The 14,595-nt window shown below is 47.6% G+C and overlaps 1 protein-coding gene across 2 annotated transcripts in view; it reads right to left on the bottom strand.

The window, feature by feature from the left end:
- Window positions 1–3,614: 3,614 nt before the first annotated feature.
- Window positions 3,615–14,595, bottom strand: part of LOC122371251 (pyrokinin-1 receptor-like) — a 29,602-nt gene continuing 18,621 nt past the window's right edge. The window contains exons 4-6 of one of the 2 annotated variants that reach the window (XM_043347425.1): window positions 9,357–9,399; window positions 8,549–8,617; window positions 3,615–6,099 (exon numbers count right to left, since the gene is read on the bottom strand). In XM_043347425.1, coding sequence (XP_043203360.1) covers window positions 6,017–6,099; window positions 8,549–8,617; window positions 9,357–9,399 — 195 coding nt within the window. In that variant the 3' untranslated portion in view covers window positions 3,615–6,016. The remainder of the gene's footprint in view (window positions 6,100–8,548; window positions 8,618–9,356; window positions 9,400–14,595) is intronic. The other variant, XM_043347426.1, reaches the window with a different exon arrangement.

A 14,595-nucleotide genomic window follows, 5' to 3' on the forward strand; every position in this document is an offset into this window, starting at 1 on the left:
TCACCTCTCCCCCAGCTTGACTTATTCGGAATTGGGCTCACCCATGTCAGTTGTATTCCTTAGTGCTGTTCGGTGTGTTTTTATCAACACGCTGCCGGCTTTCCATACCTATATGGAAGTTTCGTGCTGGCGTTTCTCGGCCTCTCATTGGGGGGCCTCACAGACCAGGGAGCTGGTGGTCTGTAAATAAAAACGCCGGACGAAAAGCGCCCTTGTTTCGTTTTTTTTTTTGCTCAAGCAAACCATGTTGTACGACTTTGGGAGGTGCCGTTCGGTTGGAAATGATGCTAAAAATATCACAGTTTCGTAAATTCATTTCATTCCTGAATGATTATTATCCCTCGCCCGCACATGCCATTTTCCCATCCTAGAACGCACATGGGGGGGGGGGGGGTGGTTGCCAGTGGCGGCGGAATAGGGGGTGCAGGGGGTGCAGCTGCACCCCCATCGAAAAACATGGGGGTGCAAACATATCTTTTTGCACCCGCAAAATCCGTACAAGGGGCCCGTCGCACCATCCAATACATTTTCTCCTGAAAACCAGTGATCGGGAAACGAACACTGATATCCGGGATGTCCAATTATGGTTAGGAGCGCCCCATGCTAGTCTTTGGGGCCCCCACACCGGCTAGAAGTGTCCCAAGCCGCGTTTGGTGCTCCATGCGGCATCTGAGGGCCCCACGACGGCCTCAGAGGGCCCTTTTATGACGATCTCTGAGGGCTCCCACGACCACCTGTCCCTTGGGGCCCTACAACGGCCACTAAGGGCCCTTATGACGACCGCTGAGGGTCCCACAGAGACTCCAGGGCCCCAAGGAGACTCCAGGGGCCACGCTGGGGCCCCTATGACGGCCTCTGAGGGCCCTTACGATGATCTCTGAGGGCTCTCACGGCGACCTCTGTCCCCTGGGGCTCTGTAACGACCACTAAGGGCCCTCATGACGACCGCTGAGGGTCCCACAGGACTCCAGGGGCCCGCTGGCCTCTGAGGGCCTCTACGACGGTCTCTAAGGCCCTCGTGACGGTCCTAGACCCAACTGAAGTCCGAGGGCCCATTTGGCTTCAGACGGCCCAGCGACGGCCTCTGAGGGCCCAACACAACCAGGCTGCTGGCATCTGAGGGCCCTGCAACGGTCTATTGAGGACCCTAACGATGGCCTCTAGCGGTCTTACCAAGGCCTCTGAGAGCCCTGCAAAGGTATCTGAGGGCCCATGAAGACCCTCACTATGGCCAAGGACCCTCATGACGACCTCTGATGATCCTCTCGAAGGCTTCTAAGGGCCCTCACAACAACTTCTGAGGACCCCAGGACGGTCCCTGAGGGGCTGAGGGCCCTGACGACGACCTCTGTGGGCCCTCACGATGGTCTTTAAGACCCAACGCAAGCTCCAAAGGCCCACGCTGGCGTCTGAGGGCCCCACGGCGGCCTCTGAGGGCCTCGATGCAGGCAGGCTCCAGGGGCCATGCTGACCTCTGACTTCTGAGAGCTCTCTTGACGGCTTCTAGGGCCTAACGTAGGCTTCAAGGGCCAACGCTGGCCTCTGAAGAACCCTACGACGGCCTCGAAGGGTCTCAACTCAACGCAGGCAGGTACCAGGTGACATGCTAGCCTCTGAGGGCCCCGCAGAGTTCAGATTCAGAGGACCCAACGACCTTTGTGGACCTTACGAAATACGAAGGTCTCTGAGAGCTCACGTAGGCTCCTGGAATTCCACACTGATTCTCAGTCTCCATGTCGGCTTGTTGAGGCACTTTATCTGCTCTTGGTGCCCCATCGCCGGCCTCTGAGTCTCAATGTCGGAACTTATGGGGCCATGGGCCCTACACCGGCTTTTATGGCCCCTACATCGACTCTTGGGACTCATGACCCGTGAAATGTGGGTCTAAGCGGCTTCTAAGAATCCCCATGCTGGTTCTAGTAGCCGCCAGCCGAATATCTGGGCTCACACGCGAGCTCCTGGGACCCCGTGCATACTCCAGGGGTCTACCTGCCTCTAAGACCCCACGCATACTTTTGAGGCTTAAACGCTTGCCCCTGAAGGCCCCACTGAGACCCCTTTCCTCTATTCAGTTCTCCATACCGTCTCTTTAGGCTAAACATCGGCTCATGTGGCCTCCATCCCGGCTTTGGAGGGCCTCCATACAGGTTTTTTGGGGGTCCGATGCCGGTTTCTGAGAGCCCTCAAAAGACTTTCGAGCCTATACTGCCTTCTGAAACCTTTCAGCAACTTTTAAGGGACCGACCCTGATCAGAGGGCTCATTCAGTCTGGGGAGTCATGTAGGTCTCTGGAGGAGTCCCTATGTGGTCGGTTTCAATTCCAAGGGGCTTCTAAACACGGTCAATTCTTGGAACGGTCTCGTAGGGCCCTCAATGGTCCACTGCGGATCCAGAAAAGTGGTTTGAGACGCTGCGGGTGGTGGCTAGACTAAAAGATTAGCCGATAAAAACTAGCTGCATTTGTTTCTTTATGCTTTCATTATTTGAGATAGGTAGGTACACTGCAATTTCAAACCTTTTGCAGAACTTGTGTGTATGGGGATAGTTTTCCAAAATCTTCGTTTTTCATAAATCAATAATAATCACTCAAAAAAAAAATGAAGGGGGGCCCAAACTTCCAGAGGGGCCCTTCGAGAAAACTTTGCACCCCCATCCAAAATTACCTTCCGCCGCCACTGGTGGTTGCCACCCCCCCCGCGCCATTTCGTTCCTGTTGGAGATAGAGCTTAGCGGTAAAGACCAAAAAGATTCTTTGGGAAGAGACGAATCCAATGATACCCAGTTTTACCTTCTCAGGTCAGTCATTGACCTTCCAGGTCAGGTCAAACTAAAAAATGTTGCTGTTTTGGGTCACTGTTGGATATCAAGTGCGCTGCTTATCATATACCGATAACGATGCCGTTTTCTGGTGCCAAGCCAGCTAGAACCTCTTTCTCACACTACCCGACCAGGTTTTTGCTGCTGAGGTCATTTCAGGTCAAGTTAGGTCAAGGTCAATTATATGTGTTTGTATGTCTGTGTGTGTCTGTGTGTATACTGATGTGTGCACCGATTGTTTATGTGTCCATATTACATGAAATCATGATCTGAGAAGCTTTTACCAAAAATGCAGTCAAAAAACTCCACAAAAAGTAAATTCCGCTTGCCTAAAACGCAATTATCTTAGATGACCTAGGTTGACCTTGACCTTGACCTTGACATCTGTACATCGTCGAACAACATGTTCCATGATCGGTGGGAGGTAAGACTGGTAAAAAAGGCCGAAATCAAGGTGTCAAAAGCCCACAAGGCCCATAGCCAACGCAAGATGTCGAGAATTGGCCATTTGGGTCATGACATGACCTGAAAAACAAGGTCATATCTCCGAAACCAAAGGTCACAGAAACTTGAAATTTTCAGTGGACATCAAGAAAGGATAGAGGAGCAGCTATACGAAAAATCAGCCTTCTAGCTCTAAAAATGTTGAGTGCAGAGCACAAAGACTACCTGGGGGGGGTGGCAACCACCCCCCCCCATGTGCGGGCGAGGGTTATAGCCGTGTTGCGTCCAATAGGATGTTCAATCAGCCCCCAAAACTTTTCCCGGTGATAAACACTTTTGGCTCGCAGCATTCCAGCGTCATATCTGTAGTAACTTATCATTTCCACGCTACTATCGGCGCCCAGCGGCCAACCTTCTTCCCGGCAATTACAAACGATCCAGACAAATGGTGTATTTGAACCCGGCGGCAGCAGAACTGGTGGGTCGGGCTCGGGGCAGCGCCGCCACGAGCCAGCTCCAACGCGGAAAGCACACGGAAACACCTCCTGTCCAGTCGGGCGGCGCACAACACGGAATAAGCCCACAAAAAGAGAGATGTGAGCTGGAGCAGCGCTACATTTGTCGGAGATTCCTGCGGGCGCTATCTGAAGGTGCCCGACGCGACACTACATCGAACACAAAGACATGTAGCTGGCGACAAATGTCATCGTTCACACTAACTTATCATGTTCCTGAAATATATCATCCAATGGCCCTCGATAGCTTGCAGCATATTCAGTAGCAACTTTCGATAGAGATATTCACCTTTAACAGTTTTCCTTACGCTTATTAAGAAAGCTCACAGGGCATCCCGTAACATTATTTTTTTCGGCCGTCGAGAGTGGCATAATCTAAGCACCAATTAAAAATACAAATTTTCATCTTTTTTAGCAAGATTTAAATGGTGTAGGTGGGGAATATCAAGCTAAATTTCATCATGCAACGCTCTGGTATGTTGTTGCTGGTAGGGCTGGGCTTTTCCAGACTTGCGCTTATCACACAAATAGCTTTATCGTGTAAGAAAAGTCATTTTTAGATAAACAATACTATGAATGGAGAAGAAAATTGACCATAAGTGGATAGTACTGTCTACTAAATGCTCGTAACATAAAATTTCGTCGAGTTGCAATTCACATAAAATTGAAAAAGTAAAGGCTTTGGTGCTACGACTTATACCGTTCTCGATAGCAGTTACGTATCTGTATTATAAAAGGAGCCATTGATCTCAACAGGTTTAGCCAGAATAACGTCACCATAGCCAACAACCCGCTCAAGCTTATGGAATTCGATAGTCTACTATTGCATTGTGACAATGAACTTTTTTGATATATGCTCACTGCAATAATGACTGAAGTATCTCATACGGAACTATTTGAGCCATTATTAGCCAGAAACTAATTAATTTCATCCTAACACGAGTTCTCCAGATGCTGCCAAAAATACTTCTCTAAATCTATACAATACACATAGATCATGACAAAAATAACACAATCCTATTCACAGCAGCGAATTTTAGAAATAGATAGCGTCATAAATTATAATGACGTATATCACATTTCAGATTAAGTTCTTGATCGCATTACCATCTTATCCATACACAATGTCAGTGACTAAAGGTACAATGATATACATAAAAGATGGGACATATTCACCAAAACACAAAAAAAAAACACATATCTACACCACGAAGCATACCGACCAATCACATATATCTATCTGTGGCAGATTTCAACTTGATACTGTGATTCAAAAATACTAAATGTACATATGTACAATAAGCGAGCTATGCAGAGCAAAAATTGCACATACGTTTGGCGAAAAGCCTGGGTCCGGCCCGTTTCTCTCTCAACTACCAGGTACTCGTTTTCGCTGCACCGAAATGTTGATCGTTAACAACCTACATATTCCAGTTATACGACAAATAAGCCAAGTACTTGACATCTACAGGCCAACAAGACGAGATTCATAACCCTCTCATACGCGCAAAAATATGGCCAAAAGTCCAACCACACAATTCGAACAATACACACGCTGAAATGACCTATTCAGTATTCACATTTACCATTGATCACTCAAAACCAGCCTGGCACCACAACTGCTATGTGAGACAAAATGCATGCTGATGAAAAAAGAAAACATAAATGCGCCTCTGTTCTAAAAAAAAAACTACAAATGATTTCATCCGAGGAAACATTGGATTCAGCTTCGATGGATACGAGACTCGAATCGGCGAGACTCGAGCTCCATCGCTACGCATCACTACACAGCGTCATATCTCGTCACATGCGCTACGATTGTCATCTCCAGCACAGCACCATCGGATCAGCGAGTCTTTACCCAACGGCTATCATACATCGCCATGACAGCGTTCCTTCGTTTCCGCTCTGCGCCAATCACTTATTATCAGTGTCGTTTAAAGAGCAGCAGGTCACGCCTGTCACTGCGTAGTATCCGACGGCCGACTCCGAGCTCAAATGACGTCAGTGATGACGTCAGAGGCCCCAAATAGCGGCGGCTAAATGTTCTGCGAGATGTGGTCTTGCGTGACCAACCGGCGACTGTTGCACTCACTTAGATGCTCAGGCTAAACGAGGTCGTCTGTTGAGCGGCGCTGATTTTTGCGACGCACATCAACCGGTCAAGGGAAGCGATGAAAGAAAAGAAACGACGCCATTGTGACGTCATAATGGCGTCATGGTGGCGGTCGAGCGGCGGCTCAGACCCGGGTGACAGTGGTGTTTTTGGCCAGCAGAGGATCGACCGTGGCGAGAAGCTCCGGCATCTTTTCCGAACCACCGTCTGGAAGAAAAGCGACGGTAAAGCTCAGTTCAGGTGACGCTCATATGTAAATACCTGACAATGCAGGCATGCATTCGGGTTACACAGGGGTTGCTGAATGTGTGAAACGCAGTAAAAAAAAAATAACATTTAGATGTTGCAGACTCAGAGTGCTGATGAAAAATAAATCATACATACAAGGCACGAGTTGAGCATGCTAAGCACAAGTAAAGAGGTAAAGCAGGCATGACAGCCAATGTCTTTTATCTACCCACCTCTAGTAGAAAATTCTTAATAAAATTAAAAAGTTGTGCAGGGATGTAGTGTTTATATTCCATGCATATGCAGGCTGCAAACGCTTTAGTTTCTTATTTAACATCAGCCTAATTTGAACAATGGCATGTTTTGGGCACCGAGAGGAACAGGCTTCAATTAAATGTCCACCATATAAAGCTATCTGTCGAAAAGATTATCATGCTGTTTCATATCAGCCGTCCAATGTTGACGAATTAGCCAGACTTTGATGTTGTTACTTATTTGTACCAAACTTGTTTGATCTCTCCCTGGTGTGCCGCGCCACAATGACCATGATTACACTGATTCGATCTTTTGAAGTTTTGTCATTTTCCGAGCTGCAGAAGTCAGAATTGAGTTTAGAGCCTCGAATTTAGATCTTGGCGTCAGTCTAATGAGACAATAGTCGCGCTTCCTAAGTGAGCTAGTACCTACTTGTTTCGTGCTTATCTATGGTGAGCAGTAAAGTTGTATTCGTCGGTTTGGGATAAACTAAAGTTGCATTTGACGATTGCAGCATTGACAAAAGCTCTTCACGTACAAGAAATGCCACATTTTACGTTGTTTGGTTTGCTAAAGATAAACTTTTCTGCTAATGTATCTGTATTGCTGGACAGAACAACTTATGAAAACAAATGACTATTGACATATGCCGTGTCACTCCTAAACTTTTCATCATAAAACACTTTAAAGTCCAGCTGTTAGAACCACTCCGAGTGATCAAAAGGTCAAGCTCACACCCAACACACATATACTATCAAAAACTTTGCGTCACACTCAATTTGTGTCTGTTAAGTAGTTGAAATGCTCATCCTATCTCACGTTGCAGAAGCAAGATAAGGTGACTGCCCCCGACAAAACACTTAACAACTCTGGCTCAAAGCCAGAAAAGGGTGGAGCATTATCAAACATTTCCACGCCTCTAGAATCAGTTTCGCTAGCTCTGAAATGGCCAGTGTTTGGAAAGCAGCGCGGCTTTTGCGACAATAATAGAGCGTGCTAAGTGAAGGAACGTGTCATATCTTTCAGCCAACATAGACGAAAGGTTTCAAGTTGGTTTCAACTATAATAGACTGTCAAAGAATGAATACAAGTAGCTGACAAGGGATAATGTTTTTTGCTTTATATCGGCTTTTGGCAGTCGCTTTTTTCTTTTTAAACGATTTTGTATTTGACGTATCTTTTTCACGTAAGTGTTGTTTGAACATGACATTTTAACTCAAGATAACGAATGATGACTAAGTTGATTGGTAGTTGTCAGATTTATGCGAGGCCCAAGTACCTGCTTACTTCCTCGTTAGCACATTGGTTTGTTTACTTCTATCAACTTCTATTTACTTCATCGATGATACAAATACTTGATAGTTACAATTTTCAGCTCAGGATCCAACGCACAACCATATCCAGCAAACACTACATGCAGACATGCACGTCCAAAAATTTCCGCAATGCATATGTGCTCGTGCCAGTTATCACTTTCAGCCAAAGCTGGAGCTCAAGAGACGGCAAGATTATTTGAGCTAGACAAATTGCTAACGTCTCCCACAGTTGGCTAACGTAAAGCGTTGCACATTGCGCATGATAAATAACGCACAAAGTTTTCCATACGCTATTTAATGGTGGCTGGATTTACGTGGAATATACTGTGATATTTATCCAAACTAGCAGAGCATTAACTTACGTCAGCTGTGCCAATACTTTCGGGGCAGCTGGTGTTCATTTTAAGAACTGACGCTTGAATTGGAAAAAGTCGTAAATGAAAAGCTGCTTCCAGTGAAAACGAAACAATTATGTTTGGTATTAAGCAGAGCAGCTTAGATTCCAAGTACGGTGCATATCTAACTTGAGCTTGTGCATAACACGGTATAAGCTAAAAATTAGTCAGTCAAGCACAACCAACTGAAACGACACCAAAGAAAATGTCAGACAAGAGTTAACCTCACGAGCTTCTAGCTACGACAGGACGAGCAAGTGTTATTGGAAGAGCGTTAGTGCGTGCTATGCGCTGGTGCGGATTAATGTCTAAGCGGTGCTAGCAGGCTGTTATACGCTCCCCAGCCACTCGACCGCCCATTCAAGCTCAAGCGCTCGCTCCAGAACGCGAGCGGCGGACGGAGGCTGTGGGTGGTGGCAAGCGGCGGGGGCGGGGGAGGCGGCGGCGGCTTGGGCGGCTCACCGGCCGATGGCGTCAGTCCAGTAATGTTTGTTGACGGCTGACTGACTGAATCCTCTCGATCGCAAGTCCCTACCGAGCGAGCACCATTGCCGGTCAGCCGCGAGCCAGGCCAAAAAAGGGCAAAAACACCGAAAACTGCTCCAAAAGGAGTTCCAACCGCCGCCAAAAGGCGGTTTGGGCGAAAAATGAGCAGGCTGTTTTGAAAATTACATTTATTCACCGGCTAACGCAGCCTTAGCTCACAAAGCACTACACCGTGTACAAACAGGCTACAACCGAAGCATGCTAGAACTACACTTTACTTCAGCATATGGAGCGGGACAATAACGCTTAAGCATTATCCTGCAAACCTTATTTACAAAGTAAATAATAATACAATAGCTACGGAGTAACGGTTAACTTGGATTGGATGCGCACGCTGGAGGCAATTGCAAAAATACATTATTTCTGGAAATTGGACTTGAAGCTAACTAAACGCACCATAAGACATGAAAACAAAGATACTAATAATGAAACGCAAAAAAAATGATGACAACCCTCGAGAATGTAAGAAATACTTCAATAAGCAGCGATAAAAATGAAGGAAAGAAAAAGGAGGGGATAGGCTAATGAAATAGGATAGGCATGAAAATGGAATATTAATTCAGAAAGGACAGTGGAGGCATAGGTGCACTGCAATATGCCTATAATAGGAATGTTTCGATTTATCCCACCAGTCATAGATTTGGTTGGGAAAATAAAAACTAAGCGAAAAGAAAAACAACAAAAATGTATCTGGCAATGCACCATTGCAAGCTATAAAACTCACCTGAACAGCAGCACAGTCTTTTGCAGGTCTTTCCAAAGGTGTCCTGTGAGACAGAAAAGGCAAAGCATGTTACTAAACATAGAATGTACTCAAGAACAATGAAGATATCAGGTTACATCTGACCATCGTTCATAAATGTGAAAAATTGGTTCCATGGCTGTTTCTAGACTTAGATACTGATCAGTAGTAAAGAATGCAGTACGAATCTGAAAACCATCGATAGGAAGGTCATCTTCAAACTGAAAGTTGTTAAGTACGACCAAGTGGAGAGGTATTTTATTTGTTGACAATGCCGGACAAAACAGACGAGAAAAGAATTGCGAGTGGTTGTACACGAAAAGAAAAAAACAGAGAAGGATAAAAAAGGAAGAAGAAAAAGTGACAAGGTTGAGAAAAGAAAGCAAGAGATAAAGAGCGAGAGAGCGAGAGAGCGAGAGAGAGAGAGAGAGAGAGAGAGAGAGAGAGAGAGAGAGAGAGAGAGAGAGAGAGAGAGAGAGAGAGAGAGAGAGAGAGAGAGCACTGCGAAGTGGCATTTCCCCTTACGTATGGCTATTTTAATTGAACTTAGTTAGGGCGGCCGTTTTCGTTGATTGGAAACAGTGGCGCAGCCAGGGGGGGGGGGGTCAGAGGGTCAGCTGACCCCCCCGAAATTTCTGTCAGGGGCCCGCTCGAGAGAGAGAGAGTGAGAGAGAGAGAGAGAGAGAGAGAGAGAGAGAGAGAGAGAGAGAGAGAGAGAGAGGAGAGAGAGAGAGGTCCTAATCTAATCGGACGAGCCCGCTTCGAGAAATGCCCACTGCGACACCTCGGGTGAGGGGTCGGCCTGGGGCCCCAGGTGGACAGGGCCCGGGCCCCCAGGAGAACGGGCCCGGCCCCCTGGGTGGATGGGACCCGGGCCCCCTGTAGATGGGTCCGGGCCCCCGGGTGGATAGGGCCCGGGCCCCCCGGCGGATGGGGCCCCGGTGGATGGATCCGAGCCACCGGGAGAACGGGCCCCGGGTGGACGGGGCCCGGACCCCCGGGTCCCGCGAGAACGGGTCCAGGCCCCTCGGGTGGATGGGGCCCGAGGCTCCGGGAGAGCGGGCCCGGGCCCCCTGGGTGGAGGGGGCCCGGGCCCCCGGCTGGATGGGGCCCGGGCCCCCGGGAGAACGGCCCTGAGCCCCGGGTGGACGGGGCCGGACCCCCGGTTGGATGGGGCCCGGGCCCCGGGAGAACGGGCCCGGGCCCCCTGGGTGGATAGGGCACGGGCCCCTGGGTGGATAGGGCACAGGCCCCCGGGTGGATGGGGCCCGGGCCCCGGGAGAACGGGCCCGGGCCCCTTAGGTGGATGGGGCACGGCCCCCCGGGTAGATGGGGCCAGGGCCCCCCGATGGATGGGTCCGGGCCCCCGGGAGTACGGACCCCAGGCCCCGGGTGGACGGGGCCCGGGCCCCCGGCTGGATGGGGCCCGGGCCCCCTGGTGGGCGGGCCCCGGAGCCCCGGGTGGACGAGGCCCGGAGCCCAGGTGAACGTGGCCCGGGCCCCCGTATGGATAGGGCTTGGTCCCCCATGTGGATAGGGCCCGAGCCCCCGGGTGAATGGGGCCCGCTAGGGTGACCCGCTTGCTTCGCAACGCGAATAAGGGGTATTTTCGATCGGTGGGCGTTTGGTTGGTCTTGTGTCTGTGGGTTATGTATCCATTACGGTCGATTGCCTTTTGACGGCTAAGCATTTTGGTTTTGGGAAAAATATCCATCGCATCGAGGTGCTCGTGTCTGATAATAACCATGCGTTCTACTATAGAACATGCCAAGTGTATTTCATGACATAGGTTGGCGTAGGTTATTGAAGAGTGAAAGCCATCGATGAATTACTATGTGTAGAGGTTTGAAACATTTATATTCTTAAGAATATTGTTGCTCGTCATGCAAAAGCGATGATTGGACCTTGGTCACAATTGAATGCTCTTCCAATCTATGCCCATTTCAATTGTCAAACATACCAGGTTATGTAGCAAAACCCCTGTAATTAAGTAAGTCATAAGCAAATGCTATTTTCTCCAGCAATTTGTTCCACCTTGTTTTTGATCAATTAGCTTTTCACAATTTTCCCATGAGAGGCGGTAGGTACATTTCTCTTGCCAACAAGCGTTGTTTGAACCCGCTCCGTCTGACAGTCACCCAAAAATAGCATTAAGTCCAAAATCCGTCCAAAACGTCAATTTTTCAAGCATAAGTGCCCTCACGGGTGCACGTGGCGCGTGCCATCCCTGCACCGCACACAATTCGATAGCCCGTTCGATTCTCATGCACGATACTATGTTCCTCGTGCCGATCGGACCCACGGTTACCGAGATACTGCACGGGGACCGGACCCGTGTCGGGCAAGTTGAGCCATTGTCGCCCATTTTTGCAAGCCGATTTATGCATGTAAAGTCTATGACGCGAATTTGCACTTTTTGAGCACGCGCCATGTGCTCACCACCGGCCCGATCGAGCTGTGACTCTTCACAGGCACGTTACCCATCCTTGTTCTATAAGTTGCGCGAATTTCAGCGCACTATGGAAGTTACGTCGCGATCAGCCGCTTTTTTACGCGAGTTCTTCGCGAAAAAAACCTTAGGGGGTTGCATCAACCCCTCCCCCCTGTGCCGGCGAGGGTTAAAACTTCTTACGAGCGAATTCACGTAATGAAGAAGAATAAAAGCACAATCTACTACAGCAGCCAATAGATGACTTAGGACAGGCACATGGGACTACTTTTAAATCTTGTGCGACAGAAGCAGGCAACAGTTCCGATTGCATATAATATGCTATGCATATTGCGGAATTGGGGCTCATATCGGACTCGAAAGATACGAAGTCATACGTCATAGTAACATATTTCTGTCGTGGTCAATTTGCGTAAAAAGTGAAGACCGGGTGATTACCGAGCTACTGTTCTATGCAAATTTTCTGATTCAAACTCGCTCAGGGTTATCGTGCAGGTAAAGGGGGCCCGCCCAGCAGAATGCGTATGAAATATGGAGAGATTCTGAAAAATGGGTGGGGGCCCGCACACTAGGGGGCCCGCTTTGGAAGCGATGACCCCTCCGAAACGAAATCCTGGCTGCGCCACTGATTGGAAATATTCCGCCAGCGGACTTTATGCCATTCCGTGACTTATTAAATACTGACTGCCAGTTTCATAAGCAGTCGTTTGAATCAAAACATTCGCAACTAAATATAACGCAGTCACGGCCGAAGCAGACTCTTTCGGCAGCCAGGAAACTGCGTGCGAGAGCCTATTTAAAGTTCGCATCAATCGTACACTGGGAGGTGCGTGATGGGAGCGTGATTTAATGCATTTGAATAGACTATCGCATGCAATATCCTGACAGCGGAAAGAGTCAATGGAATCAAAAGGCCTTGTTCCGGTTGGTATGCAATTGGCTCTAAATCATCTACTCACGTTGCCTTTGAAAAACTATTTGAATATTCGCAGCATGTTGGTGCTAATAACACATACAACAAATTTTGTCATCGGTTTAGCACTGCAGAGGATCATAGAAGATTGTCATACAATTAGTCGGGTGTCCATAAGCCCAACACTAGTATGGGTATCATTTATAATACAAAGAATGATTTAAAAAAGGAAACAATTTATCAACGCATCATTAATTTCATCTACTTCCGACTTAAGGTTTCAATCTATAACCACTTTTCAATGAAAAGCTTGATGCGTCATGTGTGCCCCTGATCACGTCTCCCCCTCCCTCCTAGCCTGGGCACGTTTCTGCAAGGGGGAATGAGTTGAGTGCACTTGGCTCCTCGCAACGTGGCTTGTTGCCAAAACGCTTGACATTGGCAAACGTCGGTACTTAATCTCTGTCAGCAAACCGTTTTACTTTAATCACGGACAGACTCGCGCAGATATGCGCTATCACCGGCCGCGAGTTAATGAAATCAGTTCATTATTTTTATTTTACAATATTATTATGTTTATGTACAAACAGCACGCCAACTTATTAACCCGCGCCCCACTTGAGTCTGTGTATAACACGCCCTACTGGGGGGGGGGGGCTATTCATAGCCCCCCCTCCTAACTCCGAAACTACTGGGCCGATCGTCAAAATTCAAACGGCGTCTGATAGCCCCGGAAAAACTGTCGAGCGAAACCTAATTTCATTGACCTCGAGGTCACCGATGACGTCACAGGTCAGGTCAAAGTAAAAATTATTAGCACTTTGGCTTGTTCACATTTTGGGCTCTGGCCGCCGCCTTACCAGTCAGATCAGGCTCATTTTTGGTTTCCACACTCGTGAACAGATGCTCTAGATACCTTAAGGGTACCAAACTTGTACCTTGATTTTCAGGTCAGGGTCAGGTCATCACAGGTCACGAAAATATTATATCATGCGTCGGTCACGTGACACATGTTTTATGGTCCATTTAGGCCATAGATTTCGAATTTGATGTCGTCTGTGTCATTCGAGGTCATTTTGAGTCGAATTTAGCTTAGGTCAGGTCACTTTCAGGTCAAAAAAGGTCAAATTTTGAAGTTAAAATTTTTCAACAAAAAAGGTGTCTATTGGATGCAGTTTGAGCTCAGGAACACGATGGTGCCATTTATATTGGTGTACGATGTCAAATACGTACTGAAAAATTGATTTGAAAAATTGATAATTGTGAATTTTTTGCAATAATGCGTATAACTTGGCCATTTTTGAAGATATTTGGCTAAAACTTGCTAGAGTTAGTCATAATAATGCGTTCTGTCACATATATTCCGGTTTTTTCGAAAAACCAAAAACTTTTTGAAAAAAAATAAAAAAATATAAATTTTGAATATTATTATATACAATTTTCGATATTTTCAAAAATTTGAAAATCCGAGATAGCAGTTTGATAGCGCGGTCAATTCTAAGTCCTTTCATGCAAAAAAATTGGATCTAGCTTAAAAACTGAGCTCTTGGGAGCGATTGCCGTGGTTCAATGTTTTGCGTCGAAATCGGACGAACATAACGTCACTCTGACGTCATTTCCGGCCGACCTATGGTAGCTACGAAGTTCAAATTTTGGCACAAGGTGTCAAATTGATGCAGCCGAAGGTACTGAAAGTTTGGCGTCGATCCGTCAAGCGGTTTGGAAGTTATCGCAGAAAAACGGGAGGGGGGCTATAAATAGCCCCCCCCCAGTGGGGCGCGGGTTAACAAGATTGCCCAAGCTTGCATGGAACTAAACATAAAGTGTCTAATTGCTTCGCCTAACAGCAGCTATCAAAC

The sequence above is a fragment of the Amphibalanus amphitrite genome, unplaced genomic scaffold (genome assembly GCF_019059575.1).
Source record: "Amphibalanus amphitrite isolate SeventyFive unplaced genomic scaffold, NRLGWU_Aamphi_draft 001221F_arrow, whole genome shotgun sequence".
NCBI classification, from domain to species: Eukaryota; Metazoa; Arthropoda; class Thecostraca; order Balanomorpha; family Balanidae; genus Amphibalanus; species Amphibalanus amphitrite.